Genomic DNA, 21,754 nt, shown 5'->3' with positions numbered 1-21,754 from the left:
TGAAAGTCCATTTGATTGCTTCATTCACTAATTATTTCAATTAAGAGCAAACAATCAAATAACAAGGGGACTTGGCATCATCAATCCAATGTGTTCTAACAAAGCTCATACCAGTAGATTCCCAGATATAAACAAGATTAACAGTACAGTAGGATAAGTTTCAGTTGGTGTAGGTTACTGGCCTGAATGCTTGATCTTTTGACCAAGTGCTGCATTATTACATAAACATGCTCTTGATATGGTTTATTTGATTTAATCTACATTATTACATAAACATGCTCTTGATATATAAGAGGTTCTTAATCGAGGCCAGAATCCGGAAGCGACAGCAGAGGCTTTATGCTTCTGCAACTGATACGCGGTTCACTATCTTTGCTCCTCTTTGTTTAGCCATGTAAAGCCCCATATGGTGCATCAACTCCTGCAACACAACATTAGACAATTCAATGATAGAGGAAACGACAGATGAGTCCGCTTTTTGGCTAAATCTTCTTTAGAAAATTTGCTGATCAAACCAAAACAGGATATTTTGTTCATAGTATGATCAATTCAGATTTTTCAGTGATTCTTGTACTTACACAGAGTAACAAGCTTAATTACCTGTGGATGCGCTAAACCATGTTTATGGGTTTGAGCGACTTCAAGAGGGAAGTCGAAGGTGGCACACCCATTCGAGTAAACAGCTACATCGTCTAAAGGTGATAGAAAACCGCGAGTTTTAGCTGATAATGTTGAGCAGACAAAATCCAGGACGCAAATATCTGTGCAAACTCCAACTACCAGTAGCTTCAAAATAAACAACAAACTGCTGTCACTTGTGTGATAATAATCAGAAATCAGCGAAATCATAAAGTTCGAGTAATCTGAAAATAGCATACAGATTTGATCTTGTTGGTTTTGATCCAGTTGACAAACACATTAGAGCCGTCATCCTGAATGGATCCTATGAATCCGTCATAACAATCTTTACGCCTAATTGTCACATTAGGTTCTTGCTCCAACCATCTCAGAGCTGCAAAACAAAGTTTCAGCACAACGAGCTGTAAACACAGATCATGATACAAGAGTTGCAGGAAAACTAACCAGGAACAAGATTCGACTCGTCTGAGCCAGTCAAGCAGTGAGGAGGATAAGGGTGTTCAGGTACATCAGGATGATGAGAATCAATAAAGGCCATAACTGGCCAACTTTTCTCACAAAACATTCTAGCTACCCTCTCTGCTTCAACTATCATCCCTGATATTTGACTGTTTTCTTCTGCAGGAGCCTGCCCAAAATATTACTTGTAAAATAATCGACAACAACATTACCCAAGTGCGTCAAAGGCTAGGGAACTACATCTAACTTAAATGACCCGACCCATAGCCGAACTGAAATAAACTGAAATAATAAAAGAGTAATAATACCAAAGGTCCAGCACCAACAGTGCAGAAACCATTGATGATATCAACAAGAACGAGACCGTTGTGACCGTCTTCAGTAAGCTCTAAACATTCTTGTTCAAGAGGAAGTTGGTTATGGATGAGATCAATCATTGGAGATGATACCATGGTTTTTGTTTCACTTTTTTTTGTATGTTATCAATAACCTGCCTTACAAATGACTGAATGATTGTAATTAGTCAGTAAATTCTGGCTAATGGTGTCATGAGGATAAGGACGTTTGTCATACAAGTCAGTGCTTAGTGCAACAATTTTGGCCCCTACTGCAATAGTGCAAAACTGCAAAATGGTCTAAAGATAGCCGTCTCAAACTAAGAATCCGTCTTAAATTAAAAAATGCGGGAGATGGATATGTAATGTTCATCTTAAGAGAGACCAGATGATTTGTTTTATACTCCCTCAGTTGTTTACCTTTAATTTTGGATTTTTGGCACAAAGATTAAAGAAAGAGGGGACATTATTTGTGTATAGTATTATTGAGTGACAAGTGAATAATAAGTTAGGTTGATCAAATTATTCTTCAAAAATATTCGCAATATAGAAAGACAACCCATAAATGTAATAGGTAAACAAATGACCAAGACGGATAGAGTAATATTATACAATTATTATTAAAGTAAATTATCAATTATCACTCTCTTTAAAAAATCACATTTTTTTCAAATTTACTTCCTTTCAAAAAATATTAAAAATTATACCTTAAATATTGTCAAAGTTTAAAAACAACTCTATTCATCGCAATTGACCATCCTTCAACAACCGAACTCCACCACTGTCCCCCACCCAAACCAACCCACCAAACTCGTTAAAGTCCTGAACCCCATGGCTTAAGGACTTGAAGTTCAAGTGACAAGGGGAAATTTTTAATTTGAGCAAAGTCTAAGGCTCTAAGCCCAACTTTTTCAACATATTAATAGCACAGTCCAACTTTTAGAGCCCAAACTTAGCTAGCATCATTCATAAGACTTATAGGCTATAGCAGTGGCGGATCCAGGAATTTTTTTTCCCGGGGTCCTTTTAATTTCAAGCTATGTATATTAAAAAAAGTTATGCAGTATTTTATACTCACTTGAAGCTTTTTTTAGTAAAATGGGCCGCAAAAAGAATTATACCTCAAAATTTATAAAAGCATTGTACAACCATGTAAACTAGTTTGAATGCCCGTGCGTTGCAACGGGGTAATAAACTTATTTATAATGCAAAAAAAAAACTGATGGGGCATATTCTGCACCGCTGACCAAGTCAACATATTGAGCAAGGTCAAAGATATCCACAGCAAGTCAACGACTTAGGCAGCCCTAGCCGTCGAAATTTACCCATCGGATGGCAACTTGCCGGCCGGGGCACATACCCGCGTACTCACATCCAAGACCCCTCGGCGGTGAGTCAACAGGGCCCGCCGGCCTTCCATAGGTCCCTCGGCCGAGGGGTAGATCGATCTTTCCACCGCTAGCCACTTGGCCTTGGGCCACTACGTGACAAAAGGTGAAAGTCTATAAATACTCCTCAACCTTCATTGAGGAAAGGATCCAGAACTTAACCTAAGAAACACTATTCATCTAGTATTATCTTCCTTCTCCCTCTACAATATACATTCAACCAAGTAACAACTTACCTCTCTAAATTCTTCGACTTGGGCGTCGGAGTGAGTACGCAGCACAAAGCCAAGCCCTCGGTTCGTTCATTGTTGCAGGAGAGGCCGAGAGGAACGATAAAGACAAGAAGGATTCAACCAAGGACATTATTCTACAAGCCACGGGTGGTAACAATACTTGCTCTGGAATTACGCCCGGAACAATTGGCGCCGTCTGTGGGGATACGCTACTAGAAGCTAGTCACATTCATTCCCAAACAAAAAAAAAACAACAAAAACCCACCCAAAAAGCTAAGAAGATGTCGAAACAACAAGACGCAATCGTGACCGACGAAACCGCATTCTACCAAGATGATACCTTCAACAATTGCAGAGTCGTGCGGCCCTCCACCGGCGGAGTAATCCAACCGGAGTTCGGGATGCCAATAATACGGACACGCCATTGCATTTTGCCCGACCAACCAGGTCACCATCATGGGACATGTGGTTGACATAGCAAAAGCGAAAATGGTCCGAACCTAATTAGTAATACGCCTTTGCTCACACTTTGTCACGCCGACAAGAGCGGCGGAAACCGTCCAGAGACCGGGGCCCAAAATGTGACTCGAGAAATTTGAACGGAGCACTAGGAGAGGCCGACCCGGTCAAGTCGCGGGGAGCCCAAAGTGGGCGTGGTAGACCTAAGTCCTTCCCGCGCTCATGGGAGGACAGCGTCCCGCAAAGCACGAACGAGGCTTACCCCAAAGGAGCGCAGGAGGAATCCGACTCGGCAGAGTTGGAGAAGAAGTCCGAGTCGAAGAAGGAGTCCTTCCCGCTACGAGGAGAGGAGCCGGATTAGGAATACGAGGAGCCGATCGCCGCGTGTCGTTCGACACGTGGTCGACACCCCTCAACGCCTACGTCCTAGAAGTCCGGTGCCAACTAAGCTCAAGTTGCCACCCCTATCATACAAAGGAGATAGTGATCCGGCCGACCACGCTGAGGCTTTCGAGTCTTACATGTCGGTATGGGAGCAGCCCGATGAGGTCCGGTGCCGAGTTTTCCCAACAACTCTACATGGGATGGCTCAAAGTTGGTACAAAGGGCTTCCCGACGGCTCGGTATACTATTACGCCGACCTAAGAGACGCCTTTCTAGCCCAATACTCTTGCAACAAGAGAAGGGCCGTGGAGACATCGGACCTCCTAACTATCAAACAGGAGGGGGCGAGTCTCTACGAAGCTATGTAAAGAGGTTCGACGGAAAGGTCCAGCAGATTCGAGAAATTAATCCCGAATTGGCGGCCTTGTGGCGATGAAAGGCCTCCCAAGGGGAGACTTAAAAATGAGCTCATCAAGTGCGGAGGCTCGAACTTGGACGCCGCTAGGAAGATGGCCGACCAGGCCATCAAGGTAGAGGACTACCACAAGACTGGGTAGGCCCCCCGAGGCCGAGCACTCGAGAAAGAAGAGCGCCGGGAGGACAACCCGGATGAAAGACGCCGTGACAACAACGGGTCACGGTCCGATGAAAGACGCCGTGAGAATAATAGGTCACGGTCGGACAAGTCTCCCGGGGAAGCGAACTCGGCGGATGCCGGGGAGCTCGGGAACGTACTACAAAAACGGTACGACGATCACACCCCCTAGTCGTATCGCCGCCGAGGTCTTCGCGTTGAGCAAGAACGAGGGCCGAAGTGGGAAAGACCCCTAGGCCGAGGAGTGACGGTGACACGAGCCGATCTTTGTGAGTACCACGGCCACACCGGTCACTTAACCAACGACCGCCGACATCCGAAGAATGCCATTGAGGAAGCGATCCGAAAGGGGAGCCTCGGCAAATATGTTGCCGGAGGCAAAAGCCGGATGCGGCGGGCCGCATAGCAAGTCCGTCTTTGAACGGATAGGAGTAATCCATGCTATCATCGAGGGCAACGAGAATGGTGGGTCCGCTCATGGGCACAAACGGCACCTGAATGAACCGTGTCAGACCATCAACTTTGTGCCCAACACACCACCCCGCTTCCAATATCCCCGATATGACCATTGGGAAGAAGGACTACGAGGGAGTCGTCGCTCTTCACAACGACCCACTTACGGTCCACCTAGACATAGCCAACCACTTGGTGAAGAGGTGCCCGATTGACACAGCGCCTACACAAACATTATGTACAGAGAATGCTTTCTCGGCCTCGGTCTGAGAGTCGAAGATTTGAGCCCCGCACAAACCCATTTGTATGACTTTTTTTCGGGGTCGGCCTGGTACCCCGGGGTCGGTCGATGCCGGTGAGGTTCGGCGAGGGAACTGCAGCCAGGAATGTTATGTCTGAATTTATAGTTATCGACGGCACGTCTGCCCACAACGTTCTCATAGGCCGGGTCACTTTGAGTGAAACCGACGCCGTAATATCCATCCGGGCCTTGACATTGATATACGTCTCGGACCGGGGGGAAGCACATAAGCTCGCCTCGAAGAACGAGAAGGAACCCGGCGTATGGGAGATACACACCAACGGCCCTTCCACGACGGATAGCTCGAAAGCCAGCATCGTTATTTTTAGCCCAAACGGAGACGTGTTCGAGCACGCCTTGAAGCTTACCTCCTTGACCTCAAACAACGAATCCAAGTACGAGGCAGTGATAACCGGAGTCAAGCTAGCCAGAACCGCCGGGGCGGAGCATGTCGTGGTGAAAACAGATTCGCTCTTATTGACCAACCAGATCAAAGGAGAGCACAAGGCTCGGGACCATAGGACGACAAGGTATCTAGAGAGGGTGAGAACCGGCGCTTCAAAATTAAAATCCTTCCAGATACAGCACACTCCCAGGTCCGAGAACGACCGAACCATCAGCATGGTTGAAGGAGCAGAGACAGAGGAGGTGGAGATTGACCCAGGCCGCACCGTGACCGTCGGTGTTAACCTGGAACCAAAATTCAGAGCCGAACTCCTGGACCTGCTAAGGAAAAATAAGGACGTCTTCGCCTACTCAGCGGCCGAGATGCCAGGCGTGAGCCGGGAGGTAATTATTCACAAGCTGAACGTACTCCCCACCGCTCGCCCTGTCAAGCAAAGGATGAGGAACTCCTCAGTCGAGAAAGATGAGGCCATCAAAGCCGAGGTAGATAAACTACTTACGGCGGGCTTTATTATGCCTTGCACTTACCCTGAGTGGTTAGCCAATGTTGTGATGGTAAAGAAATCATCGGGGGCATGGAGAATGTGTGTAGACTTTACCCAACTTAATAAAGCATGCCCCAAAGATTGTTACCCTTTGCCTCGAATAGATAGCTTGATCGACGCCACGGCAGGCTACACCATGCTGAGCCTTCTAGACGCCTTCTCGGGGTATCACCAGGTATTCATGGCTGAGGAAGACATGCCTAAATGCGCATTCATCACCGCTAACGGCACATACATGTACAAAATGATGCCGTTTGGTTTGAAAAAAACGCCGCGCAACGTATACAAGGCTGGTGGACAAAGTGTTTCAAAATCAAAAAGGGCGAAACATTGAGGCCTACGTCGACGATGCTATTGTGAAAAGCAAGTCCGACAGCGAGCACCTGGCCGATTTACACGAAACATTTTGTTCACTAAGGAAATACAAGATGAAGCTCAACCCAATGAAATGCAACCGGTGTCCGGCAGGTAAATTCCTCGGTGTACTTGTCGTGCCGGGGGCATCGATGCAAATCCAGACAAAATCCAAGCAATCCTAGACTGTAGGAACCAAGGAATCGAAAAGAGGTTATGATCTTGTGACAGGGAGAATGGCGGCTCTCGCCCGTTTCATCTCTCGGTCGGCCGACAAGAGCACCCCATTCTTCAAAGTGTTGAAAGGGAATAAAGACTTGGTGGGGGAGGAACAGAGCACGGCTTTCAAACAACTGAAAGCTCATCTTCAGACTCTCCCAACTCTGTCCAGGCCGATACTGGGGGAGACGCTATACCTATACATAGCAGTTACCTCGGCCACGGTCAGTGCCGTGATCGTCAGAGAAGAGGACAAGCAACAGCACCCAATCTACTTTGTCAGCCATACGCTGTTACCCGCCGAGAGAAATTACCCACTAATTGAAAAAGCAGCCTTCGCCGTCGTCGTTGCCACGAGGAAGTTAAAACCCTACTTCGACGCACACCCCGTGACGGTCCTAACCGATCAGCCATTAGAGAAAGCTTTGGAAAAATTCGAACAATCCGGCAGGCTCATCAAATGGGCAGTGGAACTCTCTGGCTTCGGCATTCAGTACAAACCAAGGCCTTCGATAAAGGGGCAAGCACTTGCAGATTTCCTGGCCGAATGCACATATCAAGAAAAGCCAAACCCAGGCGTATGGGAGGTTTACACCGACGGCTCCTCCACGACGAACAGCTCAGGAGCCGGCATCCTTATCATCAGCCCAAACGGGGACGAGTTTGAGTACGCCTTGAAATTCACCTTCTCGGCCTCGAACAACGAATCCGAATACGAGGCGGTGATAACCGGAGTCGAGCTAGCTAGGGCTGCCGGAGCAGAACACATTGTGTTGAAGACAGACTCACTGTTGGTTACTAACCAAATCAGAGGAGAGTTTGAGGCTCGGGACGACGGAATGGTAAGGTACCTAGAGAGAGTAAAGGCCGACATAGCGAAATTGAAGTCCTTCCAAATCCAATGCGTTCCCAGATCCGAGAACAACCGGGCCGACGCTCTCTCCAAACTCGCCAGCTCAACCATCAAGAATGTCAGCCGAACCGTGCTGGTAGATATCAGGAATGCGAAGAGCATCACCGAGACCGTCGGCATGGTGGGCAACATAGAGACCGAGACAACGTGGATGACTCCGATAATGAAATACAAACTTATCGGTGAATTGCCGGAGAACCGCAATCCCTCGGCCAAAATAAAAAGGATCGCCGCCAGGTACTTGGTGTTCGAAGGAGAACTGTACAGAAGATCCGTAATAAGACCACTCTTGAAGTGTGTCGGTCCGGTAACGCAGAGCCGAGCATCGACATAGATTCACGAAGGCATCTGTGGACACCACATGGGGGCAAGAACACTAGCCCACAAAGCTCTCCGAGCTGGCTACTTACGGCCCACCATGCTTCAAGATTCCGAACAAAGACCAAGAAGTGCACGAACTGTCAGATGCATGCCCCGGTGATACACGCTCCCTCCAGAGACCTACAACCGGTGCTTAGTCCTCTTCCTTTCGCACAGTGGGGGATGGACATGCTAGGGCCGTTCCCAACGGCCTCCGGAGGAAGGAAGTTCTTGATCGTCGTCGTTGATTACTTCACCAAATGGGTCGAAGCTGTAGCGATGCGGCGAAGACCACACGGCCGTCGAAAGGTAATCTGGGAAAATGTTATAACTCGCCGGATTACCCCAAGTTATGGTATTTGACCACGGCCGAGAGTTTTGGAGCGACCTGATAATGAACTGGTTAGAAGAGCTTGGCATCAAGTTTGCGTACTCCTCCGTCCGCCACCCACGAGCAACGGGCGGCGGAGCGCCAACAAAACAATCCTCAACGGTTTGAAGAAGACAGTTGAAGACCTTAAGGAAAGGTGGGCCGATGAACTACCCGGTGTCTGTGGTCCCTTCGGACCACGGAAAAAGAAGCAACGGGTACACCCCTTCCACTTAGTCTACGGTTCCGAAGCAGTCCTACCAATTGAAGCGACGGTGCCAACATTCAGAACGGCTACCTTTAACCCGATTGAAAACGAGGAAGGCACGAGAGCTTCCTTAGACACTGGTCGAAGAAAGCCGAGATACAAAGACGCCTCAACTTGGCAAAGTATATCAAAACCGGATGAAAAGAGCCTACAACCGCAGAGTCCATAAAAGGGACCTAAAAGTGGGAGACCTAGTCCTAAGGAAGTCGGCTGCCACCAACAAAGGAAATATTCATGGTAAACTGACGGCCAACTGGGAGGGTCCCTACAAGGTGGTTTAAGAGATGAGGCCGGGCACATACCGGCTGACAGACATGGGAGGTGTGCCTTTGATGAGCCATTGGAACACCGATAACTTAAGGAAATACTTTGTATAGCGGCGGAGGTGTCCAACCCCTTGTGGACACCCCAACGCACGATCATAATGAGCAAATGAATCACCCAAGCTTTCCATCAAAGTGTTTGTTCTCTCCATAATTGCCACCAGGCGGTCACTAGAAGAACTGCTATCGAGCCATAACCCCGATTACCTCGGCCTTAGCCGAGAGCGACGGGGACACAATGACCGATACGCTAGAAGAAGCGCTATCGAGCCATAACCCGATTACCTCGGCCTTAGCCGAGAGCGACGGGACACAATGACCGATACGCTAGAAGAACTCGCTATCGAGCCATAACCCCGATTACCTCGGCCTTAGCCGAGAGCGACGGGGACACAATGACCGATACGCTAGAAGAACTGCTATCGAGCCATAACCCCGATTACCTCGGCCTTAGCCGAGAGCGACGGGGACACAATGACCGATACGCTAGAAGAACTGCTATCGAGCCATAACCCCGATTACCTCGGCCTTAGCCAAGAGCGACGGGGACACAATGACCGATACGCTAGAAGAACTGCTATCGAGCCATAACCCCGATTACCTCGGCCTTAGCCGAGAGCGACGGGGACACAATGACCGATACGCTAGAAGAAATGCTAAAGACGTTACGCAGTTGAGATATGCATTCTAACTGACTCGGCCATGCCGACGGTAAAAACGAAGGCACTCAATTAATAACGCAAGAAGATAAGTAAAGGTTCGTGATCAAAGTCCCGGCCAAGCCGAGGACCAAAAAGATAAAACTATTGAAAACAATTGCAAGGAGAGTACAGACGACGGCCGTCCCCTTAGGGATAGCCCAAACTCCACCTACCAAAGCTTTACAAAAAGCTAGGGAACAAAAAAACAAAAGGTTACAGACTTAGGATTTGAAGCGCCAAAAGATGGCAGGGAGAGAAGGCTCAATAATTGGCCCCCGAACAGCTAAAGCTATCCGAGACGCCGGGTGAGTCTAGTGACGACCGCCCGTCTCCCTATGCCTGTTGCTGCCCTCCATCAGCAGCGCAAATCATCTTGTGGCCGGCTCAGAAGAGGGCTCGACATTTTCAAGTGCCTTTAGCCCGTCACCCTCCTTCACCTTTGCATCATAGGCCGCTTTGGCCTCAGCTATCTGAGCAGCCTTCGCCGCCTCCGCCTTCTCTGCAGCCGCTGCCTCCGCTGCCTCAGCCATCTCGTCCAGAAGCTGGTCAAATTTATCCCACGGGAAAGAGCCCTCGGGGACGAGTCTTTTTATCGCCTCCCTGGTCGCCTCCTTGGCCTGGTCCCGGAATTGGGCGCACATTTTAGGGAGAAGATCATCTTGAAGCATTGCAATATCCTTCTCCTTTTGAGCAAGGGCAGCCTGCGCGTCCCTGAGCGCCTCCGCCTGGTTGTGGAAAAGATCCTTCCACTTTTCCCCCTTGGCAACCACGGCGTCATAACCATCCTTGTACCTGTCCCGCTCCTCCATCATCTTGGCAGTGGCGGCGTCAGCTTCCTCAAATTTGGCCCTCTCGGCCGCTAGCAACTTCTCAGTCTCTTCCACGCGCTTCTTGGCAGCGAAGAGATCCAGCTTAGCCTTCGCGGCTTCCCCCCTTGCGGCAGAGAGATCAAGTTTAAGCTTTGCGATCAGTGGCGCAGCTTGGGCCATGGTCCTCTCCTGCTCCGTGATGTAGGAGCCGGCTTGTTGGGTCCACTTCGCCAGCCTCTTATACAATTTCACACCCTCTGCCACAAGCTCGGAGGCAGGAATTTGCTGAGCTGAGGAGTCAACGATGACATTTCTGTCACCTGCCTTCTCAATAGCCTTCTCAGGCTGTTTCCCTATTTGCCGTTCAGTGAGAGCGGCAGCTGCCGAAGGAGGATCTACAAAAAATTTACACAGAGCATCCATGTCACCATACATTGACACATCAGAAAGCCGGTCGTCTGGGATGTCCAACGAACCAGCTAAATCCGAACCACAAGTTAGATCCGTACCAGTCTGGACCCTCTTCGTTCGAGGGCCGGCTGAGTCAGTCTTCTCCCCAACAACGATGGAAGCAGACGGAGGCTCTTTTCTCTTCTTCGGAGGAGAAAGGACCTTAGCAACGGTCACCGCCCCATCAGCGATTTCGATGATCTCCACGGGCTCCTGAACAACTGGGGTCGAAGAGGTAGCTGGCCCAGACGCCGCCGCCAACCTGGACGCTGCTTTCTTTGTTCTCTTTGGCACGCCCCCGAGAACCCTTGCCTGGGCCGCCGCCGCCGGATCCGGTGACTTGACTCCTTATCCATGAGCTCGTTAGGGAGACTCTCTACGATCACGCAAGTCACCGTAGAATCTTTGTCTAACGACCTTCCTGTCCTTGTCAAGCCCTAACCTCTGCAAGGTCCTCTCAGACAGATCCTGGCCAAACCGGTCTGCAAGAAATCAAACAAAGGTTACATAAAAGTAAAACAAAGCTCTGAAACAAGAGCATAACAGGCAAAGATGGGCCCCACACCGACCCCACTCACCCTGGCTGAGGGCCGGTATGAGGCCGACGTGGCGAAGCAGCTCATCCTGAAGAATAATCTGAGTCGGGGGCAGCCATCCCTTCTCAAAGATCAAATCAAGCAGACGCATCGCCCGCTTCTCATCCTCAGTAAGAGGGACCATCGAAGCGTCCATTTTAGCTTTACCCCGGGAGGTACACTCCTCGTACTCTTCCCGGTTCTCACACCGCAAGTAAACAGGGCTCTGGAAAGACCGAGGCAGGGGGTAGTCCTCCGGCACTTGAACATACACCCATCGCCGTTGCCAGTCTTTGCAAGAAGTAAGTTTGGACACGGAGACGAAGCCTTGCTCCGCCTGCACGCTATACCAACCCACTTTACCAGCGATTGACGGCCGCAGATGATGAAGGCGGCGGAATAAGTTGACTGTCGGGATCTCCCCCTTAAAAAGACAGAGCCACACAAAGCCAACTATCGTCCTCATGGCCAGCGGATGTAGTTGGGCCACAGCGACGTTCATAGCTTTGATGATGGCCATGACGTATTTATTCAGAGGAAACCGCAGCCCATACTCCAGGGTGCCTGATGTACACGCCGGTGTGACCCGGTGGAGGGAAACAGACCGCCTGACCCTTCTTAGGGATAACGATCTTGTACCCCTCACCGAAGGAGAAATGGCCTCCGAAAAATGTCTCGCCGGAACAACTGGCGAACTTATGGGACCAAGCACGGTCAAGACCAGTCGTGCAGGGCTCGCCATGATCCGGGATAGACAGCCTCCCACCACCAGAAGGAGTCCTCTCATCCTCATCAGCATCGTCATCCTCATCCTCCCGTTCCTCCAAAATTGGTGGATCGACTACGGGAGAAGGAGACCTAGGCCCCCCAAACCTTATCGGGATAGCGTCTAGTATCCCCTCCTCATCAAGACGCGACGGGGAACCCCCCGCCGCAGAAGTGCTAGTCCCGGCGTCAGCAGAAGACATAATAGCAATAATTATTTAACAAAATAAAAAGTGAAGAAATTTGTTTGTTTACCTTGAAGAAAAACACTCGCCGGAGTAACAACTCTGAGAAATAGAAGACAAAGAAGCCTTTGAAAGTTTAGAGAGAAGAAAATTTTGGAGAATGAAATTGGTGGCCAATTTCACGGGGTAACTGCCCTATTTATAGGGAAAAGCCCATAAAGAAGGACCAATCAATGAACAGCCCATGAAGCGTCAACCAATCAGCGTGCAGACACGTGTCGGACATGCAACCACGGGATGTCAATCGTTGCAACAGTCAGACGTCAATCAATGCAACAGTGACCAAGCGTCTTCAACACGCCTAGTCATATCTCTACGCCTATTCGCCTTCCTCAACAAATTCCCAAGCATCTGTTCTCCGCCGGCCACATGATCAACCAAGCTAAGTAGCGCCGGCCGGGGGCAATCAAAAACAACCGGCACTCTCAGCCCTGGTCTCGGCCAGCGTCACTTTCTTTTCCACATCGGATGCCCTTTACGCATCCATGTGGAGGGGGGATATGGTACGGCCTAAGAAAAGACCAGGCCGAGGTAAAAGCGACCGCCCATGAAGAAGCCGATGCGAGAAAATTTTTACAAATTACTTGCGCAGAATATACGCTCAAACGTACATCGGAGCCCATACCACGGCATAGACTACGCTGGGGGCAAATTGATGGGGCATATTCTGCACCGCTGACCAAGTCAACATATTGAGCAAGGTCAAAGATATCCACAGCAAGTCAACGACTTAGGCAGCCTAGCCGATGCAGCCCATCGGCATGGCAACTTGCCAGCCGGGGCACATACCCGCGTACTCACATCCAAGACCCCTCGGCGGTGAGTCAACAGGGCCCGCCGGCCTTCCATAGGTCCCTCGGCCGAGGGGTAGATCAGTCTTTCCACCTGCTAGCCACTTGGCCACTTGGCCACTACGTGACAAAAGGTGAAAGTCTATAAATACTCCTCAACCTTCATTGAGGAAAGGATCCAGAACTTAACCTAAGAAACACTATTCATCTAGTATTATCTTCCTTCTCCCTCTACAATATACATTCAACCAAGTAACAACTTACCTCTCTAAGTTACTGACTTGGGCGTCGGAGTGAGTACGCTTGGCACAAAGCCAAGCCCTCAGTTCGTTCATTGTTGCAGGAGAGGCCGAGAGGAACGATAAAGACAAGAAGGATTCAACCAAGGACATTATTCTACAAGCCACGGGTGGTAACAATACTTGCTCTGGAATTACGCCCGGAACAAAAACATTATAAGGGTTTAATGTTTACATTTTATGTCTAATGATTGGTTTACATATTATTAAAATATCTCTTTAAAAAAAAATAAAAGATTAATATATACGTGGTTAACTCTTATTTATAATCATATAATCAACCTACCTTATACTAATCTTTCGATGTGGGACAATTCTATTATTTATATGTAATATATTCACCAAACTTGGATTATTTTTCTTATGTGGAACAATTCTACTATTTATACATAATATATATTCATCAAACCTGCATTATTTTTCAATGTGGGACAAATAACATAATCAGAATTACACTATCTTTTTTCCACTTAGTTCGACATCCAACCAGATCCTGAATACCGAATACGGACAATTGCTACTCATTATAACTAATAGTTATATTTAAATTTAATAATATGATCAAGTACTCTCCATTAATATTTGTACGTTGTTTTTCTTCAAAAAAAAAAAAATTCATAATTGAGATACAGAAATTTTTCGTGGTACACCTTAATTTTGTCCGATTTTTCATGTTACCCCTACTTTTAAGAATCTGCCTACGGTACCCTTGAGGTTCCATTTTTTTGCCCATGGTATCCCCTAATGTAAAAGTTATTAAATGGACGTTAAGTTTGATGGCGTGGCAATAAAATATCAATTAAAAAATAATTCCCCTTTATTGTTTTATTGGTACGAATATATCTCTCTTTTAAATGAAAATTTAATTAACTATATCATTATAATATTAGAAATTTCTCATGGTAACTTTGAACTTTGATAGATTACACATGGTACCCCTAATTTTAAGTTTCTACAAATGGTACCCTTGTGTTCACCTTTTTCTTTCTCAGAATACCATTTGACAACTTCCGTCATAAGCCCATTACTCTTATGACTTGGGGACGCCTTTTTCTTTTGTTATCTATTACACAAACACTTCATTATCTAATTCCTAAATCCATATTTTATTTAATAAACTAACATTTAACACCTAAATAACAAAACACAAATAGCATGGCATGCTCAATTACTCATCTAGTTACTCATATGAGTAATAGCGTTATGAAAATAAAGTAAACACAAGGGTATTATATGTAGAAACTTAAAATTAGGGATATTATGTGTAATCTACCAAAATTCGAGGGTATCATGAAAAATTTCCGTTATAATACTGACCATTTTATCGCTTTTTCTCCCACCTAAAAAAAATGTTACAACTTTAAAAATTTAACATTTAATTCAAGATTATGTTTAAAGTCTCTTATATAATAGGGTTATTTCACGGAAATAATCCAACCTATACCTCACCTTCCCATATTAATCCAAACTACATTTTAACTCAGAATAAACCATACTAATGCACACCTCTTCCTAAAACGAACCAAGTAACCGACTACCGGTGAATCAGGTAACCCCTTCAACGAAAAAAAAAAAATACAATAATGTTGACTCCATGTATATTTCTAAAACTCCTTTAACTCCTCTGTCATCAACTCACCACTATTAGGCATTCACCACACAAAAACTCCTTTAACTCCCCGTCATCAGCCTCCTTATGCACCCTCCTCACCACCATCTCCGCCGCCCTCCTCCACTTCGCCTCCCCTAACTACCACTCCATGCATATCCCCATCTGAACGCACCACCAGCGCATCCACACTTTTCCACCACTGCCACACAAACTTCACTGACATCCACCTACTATGACAACCATAACAACTGCCACCACTTCCGCACCACCACCAATTTCAGCCAGGATCTTCTTCGCCTTTCCCGATTAGTCCTCACCATCAATCTGCGAGATTATGTTGCAAGCATTTTTCTCCAAAGTAGCCGGCTGCATCTCGAACCTCGGGTAAGGATCTATTGGGCAGCCTTCGACCTTCGTCATTGAATTGAATATGAGTCGTTGTGCTCTCAGGCCCGAATCTCATCATTTTTTTCATCTTATTTCTACAATTTCATCTCAAACTTCAAATCCTAACTCTATTTCTCACCAACTTTGTTCTTGCATTCACTCAAAACTTCACCTTTCTGTTACTCAAACCATGCTCAAACTACTATCTTCCAAAAGATGCAGCCTTTTCAAATCATCAATTTGATAAACAAGCTGGTGATTAGTATTAATTATTGGATTTTCGGATCTGGGTTTTTGTTAAAATGTAAGAATGGAGGTGGGTTTTTTCGTAATGTAAGTATGATGGGAGAAAGAAGAGGCTGCTGGTTTGGTATGCATTAGAATGACAGTAGCGTGAGGGTGTTGTTTTGGCGATGGTAGGAAGGTGGAGGGGATGATGTTGTGGCAGATTTATGGGTGGGTTTAGTGGGAAGGTGGAGCTAGTGTGGACTGTGGAGTAAATCGTAGATTGACTGGGTGAGTTAGGGTTTATCACACCTACATTCAACTATTTAAAAGTAGTATATATTTATCACACCTACATTCTTTTTCAATGTGAGACGAATAACATATTTAAAAGTACACCATATTTTTTGAACCTAATTCGACATCCAACCCGATTTAATAATAAGTAAATACTATATTATCTATTAATATTCATACATTTGTTTTCTATTTTTTTTATCCTAATAAAAATGTGCAAATGATATGAACCTATACTCTAATGTGGGACATATAAAATCAATAGGTAGAAAATATAATGATATAATTTTTTAACGAAAGTAGAAAAATTTCCAGATTGGTGGAATATTCATATTATTACCTGTTGAAAGATTTATATACATAGCCTTATGACTGTCAATGTTGTGGTCAGTGTTCATAGGCATATGCCAAATTTAGAGGATATTAGAGTTGTAAGGCTTTTTTGTGGTTTCAGGAAGCCTTCCCGACTCACGTGGCATCAGCTGCTACACTTCTCTGTAGCATTAATGGAAGTCCTGGACAATGTTTTCAGAACTATATTACTACATACAGGTGATTACTTCCTTCACTTCTTACTTTACTTCATAAATTTTAAGCCTACAGTTTTGTTCACGTGTGTGTAATAGAGTATTGTGACCATGAGCATTTAGTCGTCGTTGGTTTTCATGTGTTTACACTCTATCTCTTAGTAATGTGTGTCAAGTGTCAACTCTCAAATCTCACCTTATTATTTTGATATTCCATTTTTTCACTATCCAGCCTGACATTAATGTCATTCGCTAAAAGATCTTGGTAGTTATCAGCATCATTTGAATGTCATTTTCAGTGCAGGTAAATTGAACATAAGAATGGCCAACGAGCACAATTATCTTAATCAGAGCAAGTGCTTGGAGTAACACGGTCCATGGCTAATGGTGAAAGATTTATTCTTGCATATTTTGATCGAAGTTTTTGTTCTAGCTGAATTTGAATTACTCTTTTTCCTTCCGTTTTAATATATTATTCTACCAAGTGAGCATTGTTCAGTTAATTGTTCTAATCTGTCCATTTTTTTTTCCAGATTGTGGAGTTCATTGTTGTTCTAGTAAAAGCTAGAAACCAAGCTGCAGACTAGGCATTCATTTTTCATTTTATTCTGACATGAAATATATATGGTATGTGGTGCTATAATTCAAACTTTTGAGCTTTTTATCTTGTTCTTTCTTTATATATATTTATTTATATAGGTACCCTTTTTTCATTGTTTGATTTTTAGCAACAACGCTAGACGTTGATTTAATCTCGCTTAGTTTGATTTTCTTACTATGGGTTTTGTTTACCGTATCATTCATTGCGATTTAAGAGTAAGAGTGTCAATTGATGAGACAAAGAATGTTAAAGGGGTGTAGGCTACCAAATGTATATGTAAATGTTGATTAGTCTATTAAATAAGATGTGTATGCGATTATTTATACACTTGGATGTAAAAATTTTTAACATGGACATTATTGTTCTGCCGGATGATATGAAAGTTTTCGGGTAGTTGGTTGCATTCTTGTGTATGTATTGTTTGTTCATTTCAATATTGGAGTGTCAAATTTATGGGAGGTTGGTACAGAAATTTAGGTAGCAATTTTTTTTTTTAAATACCTATCTATGGCGGCGGTTCTAAGTTAGAAACGCCACGAGCTATAGTGACGGTTCTTAAGTAAAACCGCCACTATAGATAAATCAATGGTGGCGGTTCTTAAGTTAAAAACCGCCACATAGATAATTAAAGTGTTCATTGAAATATCTATGGTGGCGGTTTTCTTACAATAACCGCCACTATAGATGAGTTACAGTGGCGGTTCTTGTCTAACAACCGTCGTATGATATATGTCTATAATGGCGGTTTTGTATAAGAACCGCCACTATAGGAGAGCTATAACGACGGTTGTACAACCATCTACAACCGCCGTAAAGTTTATACGACGCCGCGATAAACGACGCACCCTAAATCTCTAAAAACCGCCACAAAAGGTCATTTATAACCGCCACCGTAGGGGGTTTTTCTACTAGTGTATAAACTTTTAAGAGCACTCCAAGACAGTACTTAAGATACTCAAATGATTTTGGTTTGATACCTAAGTTCCAAGAATGCCTCTTATTTATAATCATGGAATCACCCACCTTATGTTATATTTCGATGTGGGAAAATTCTTTTTTTTTTATATGTAGTATATTTGTCACACTTATATTATTTTTCAATGTGGGACATATAACATACTATGAAATACACCATCTTTAATATGTGCAAATTATATGAAATCTATACATACTCTAATGATAACATTTCTTACCATGAATCTAATAATATTATTTTCATAATTTTTTACCGACATTATTTCTTTAGTTTTGTACTCTGTCAAGAGACTACCATTAGTAAAATCTTTAGTTTTGTATTTTTTGATTTTCTTGCTCATGTTCTTAACTCTTTCCCGGGTAGTTCCCAACGATTTCCACTTTATTTTTTTATATCATATTGTAATGATTGAAAATCTTAAGAGCTCTTTAAAACAATATTTATGAGACTCAAATTTTTTTGGGTCGATCATAAGTTCCAAATATGCCTCCTATTTATAATTATAGGATCACATCACCTTATACTAATCTTTCGATGTGGGACAATTCTACTATTTATATGTAGCATATTCACCGCACCTACGTTATTTTCCAATGTGGGACAAAACATACTAAAAAGTACACAATTTTACATATTACGAAGTACACCATCTTTAATATGTGCAAAGAATATGAAATCTATACTCTAATGATAGCATTTTTTACCACAAAGCTAATTATATTATTTTCATAATTTTTTTAACGATATTTTTTTGCCAAATGAAATGTAAAAGGTTGATATAAAAATTGGAAATATCACTTGAATATAATTTAGAAAATATACATATTATAATAATTAAAAGATTCTCCACGTTATTTTTTACATTAAAAATTATACTTTCCTAATTTGATTTTTGATGATGTGGACGCTCTCAGATCGCTCGAAAAAATTCTCTTTTATATATATATATATAGATTTTAATTGAACTTACGTGTTTTTTTCCCAAATAATGAAGAACACCGCCAATCTTCCAATCGTAACGCAAACATCCAGTGACAAACAATTTATAAAGCAAAAAATACAAGCTACACAAAATTATACAAAGTAAAATTTTCAGATGAAACCCATAAAAAACTTCCGAAGAGACGTAAACTCTTACTACTAGTACAATTTATAAATATCAACAATAATATTGTCATTTCTTTGACCTTATTACAATTTTTGAGTAAACAAACGACACAAATGAATCAAACGCATATAAATCACGAATTAAAAACAACACAATTTTCTTACACAAAAACTACGGAGAGACGGTCTCTCAATAGCGTTATTGAGAGACCTCTCACATGATGGGATGAGGGACCCACTAAATTTCTTTTTTCCTTATTATGCCTCCCACTAAATTGGTGGGAGACGGTCTCAGTCTCTAATGAGACCTACTGATTTTTTTACGTGTAATGGTCACAAGTTTATGAATTCGGACAACTATGCACTATTAGAAATCCTTATTTAGGACGAAAATAATCGTCTTAAACAATAACATATCACTTATATAAATAAATAAGATAAAAGCATAATTTGTCAAGACTAACTAACTATATAACTTTAATACTACTCGTATAGTCGTATGTCGTACTCCCTCCATTCAACTCCACTTTGCAACATTGCTTTTTGCGCGGGTATTAAGAAACGGATTAAAAAAACTATTAAAAGTACATAGGGAAAGGGAATGGTGGGGTTAAAGATATTAAAAAAATATAAAGGTGAGTTTTATGGTGGATTTGTGTGGGGTATGAATGACATTTTTTGTAAATATAGATTTTCAATAAGGATAGAAAGGTCTTTTACATGTCCAAATAAGGAAACCTGTAAAGTGGAGTTGAATGGACGGAAATAGAATACTTGTAAAGTGGAGTTGAATGGAGGGAGTAATTTTTTGTATTTTACATGGGATACTGCCACATACGAAGTATTAGGAGAAAAACTAGGCAAATTAATATTTTAACCTTTTTCTTTGATAAAGCTAGGATGGTCTGTATATGTCAGTATCACTTGTGTACACAACCATTCAAAGTGAGAGTAACTTTAATTTTTTATTGGAAATCTTACTCAAGAAAGGACAAAGTGGCATTATTATGGTGTCCTTTCAACTTCTATAGGGTGTCCTAGCTTCCAAACAACAATTGGTCTCCCTTGTGACGGGTTACCATTTGTGGCGGATATTTTGTGAGTTAAAATGGTAACAAAATGGGTTAGTGGAGAAAGGGGACCACATGAATAGTGTTGCAGAGAGAGAAAAAGTGGGTACTTTGTGAGGTAAAATGGTATCCGTCACTCAAGAGTGACGGATATATGCCGTCACAAACAAGAATTTGTGTCCAAACAACTCTACTTAGCTCAGATTTTTTCCCCAACCTCTAAGGTAAATCGGCGACTGGGCTATAGCCCATACTCCCCCCATTCAACTCCACTTTGCAGGTTTCTCTTTTACACACTATTCACAAGCGGATATTCAACTTCAGTTTTCTCTCGATACATAAGTTAAAATATATTCATGTGAGATCTTATTTGATTCGTCTTTAAGAGTACTTTAAAAATATCTAACTTTTATAATTTTTACAAATACGTAGGTAAAGATATTTACCGCGTAAAAGTTGCGTTGACAAACGTAATAAAGCAAACATGTAAAGTGGAGTTGAATGGAGGGAGTATAAGACTATGTTTATCAATAACATTTGAGACTAAAAGACAAAAAAAAATCACCATAAAGTAATAATAAACAAATACTTGGAAAGAAAAAATCACAACATTATGTTGCCCTCCAACACTAAAATGTGACATTTGTGTAAGAGTGTTATAAGAAAGATGACAATAAAAAATGGACAAGTGGGCATGATAAAATATAAAAAATAATAAAATGGGAGTGTCACACCAATGTTATGAATGGAGTAAGAAAAAGTAAGTATAAATATTATGGGTTAGAAGAGTGATAAAAAGTCAGAATATTAATTTTTTATTCATAACACTCAAATTATCAGTGTTATTGATGTACATAGTCTAACGTACAGTCTGCAAACTACTGGTAATCACCCGAGAGTGACACAGACTTGAACTCTATAAAGAATAGACTCTGACAATAAACACTCCACAAAATTGCTCTTAGAGAAGCTTGAACATGAGCCCCTTGAAAATTTCATCCAAGTTTTAATTATTAGACTCAGGAATTTTCGCGAGTCGTAGTTGTTTCATTTGCGTCATAATCAAGGATTTTTAGTTGTTACTAGAAAATGCGACATAGTCATCAATTAATTAGTCTAATTTACTCTCCTAAAGTCCGAGTTTTTACCAACTACGGAAGTACGGAGTCAATAAGGACTTCTTTTGTATCAATCAAATCTTCAGAAGTTTGTGCAATTTCTTTGTACCCAAAATATAATTGAAGACGGCGATATTCGTCACAAGCTTGTGACGGATACTATTTCCTCTCACAAAATACCCATGAGAGGTGAGTG

The 21,754-nt window shown here is 43.3% G+C and overlaps 1 protein-coding gene and 1 long non-coding RNA gene across 2 annotated transcripts; one reads left to right on the top strand and one right to left on the bottom strand.

The window, feature by feature from the left end:
* Positions 1 to 93: 93 nt before the first annotated feature.
* LOC141611365 (nicotinamidase 1-like) lies at positions 94 to 1,707 on the bottom strand. Its single transcript, XM_074429890.1, has 5 exons — positions 1,407 to 1,707; positions 1,084 to 1,267; positions 879 to 1,012; positions 601 to 786; positions 94 to 421 (listed from the first exon to the last, which is right to left on the bottom strand). Exons 1-5 carry the CDS (start codon positions 1,548 to 1,550, stop codon positions 338 to 340), a joined length of 732 nt encoding a protein of 243 aa, XP_074285991.1. The 5' UTR covers positions 1,551 to 1,707; the 3' UTR covers positions 94 to 337.
* Positions 1,708 to 16,615: 14,908 nt separating this feature from the next.
* LOC141613090 (uncharacterized) lies at positions 16,616 to 17,307 on the top strand. Its single transcript, XR_012529224.1, has 3 exons — positions 16,616 to 16,711; positions 16,986 to 17,073; positions 17,220 to 17,307. It is a non-coding gene; the product is annotated as an uncharacterized LOC141613090 (long non-coding RNA).
* The last annotated feature ends 4,447 nt before the right edge of the window (positions 17,308 to 21,754 follow it).

This window comes from Silene latifolia, chromosome 11, assembly GCF_048544455.1.
Source record: "Silene latifolia isolate original U9 population chromosome 11, ASM4854445v1, whole genome shotgun sequence".
In the NCBI taxonomy this organism is placed as follows: domain Eukaryota; kingdom Viridiplantae; phylum Streptophyta; class Magnoliopsida; order Caryophyllales; family Caryophyllaceae; genus Silene; species Silene latifolia.
This window is presented reverse-complemented; position numbering and strand designations above follow the sequence as displayed.

Excerpts from the sequence above, each read along its gene's own strand:
- LOC141611365 (XM_074429890.1), bottom strand. The coding sequence starts at position 1,550 with ATGGTATCATCTCCAATGATTGATCTCATCCATAACCAACTTCCTCTT. Across the intron at positions 1,268-1,406 it reads CTGTTGGTGCTGGACCTTTG|GCTCCTGCAGAAGAAAACAG; the intron begins GTATTATTACTC and ends TATTTTGGGCAG. Across the intron at positions 787-878 it reads AAACCAACAAGATCAAATCT|CTACTGGTAGTTGGAGTTTG; the intron begins GTATGCTATTTT and ends TTTATTTTGAAG.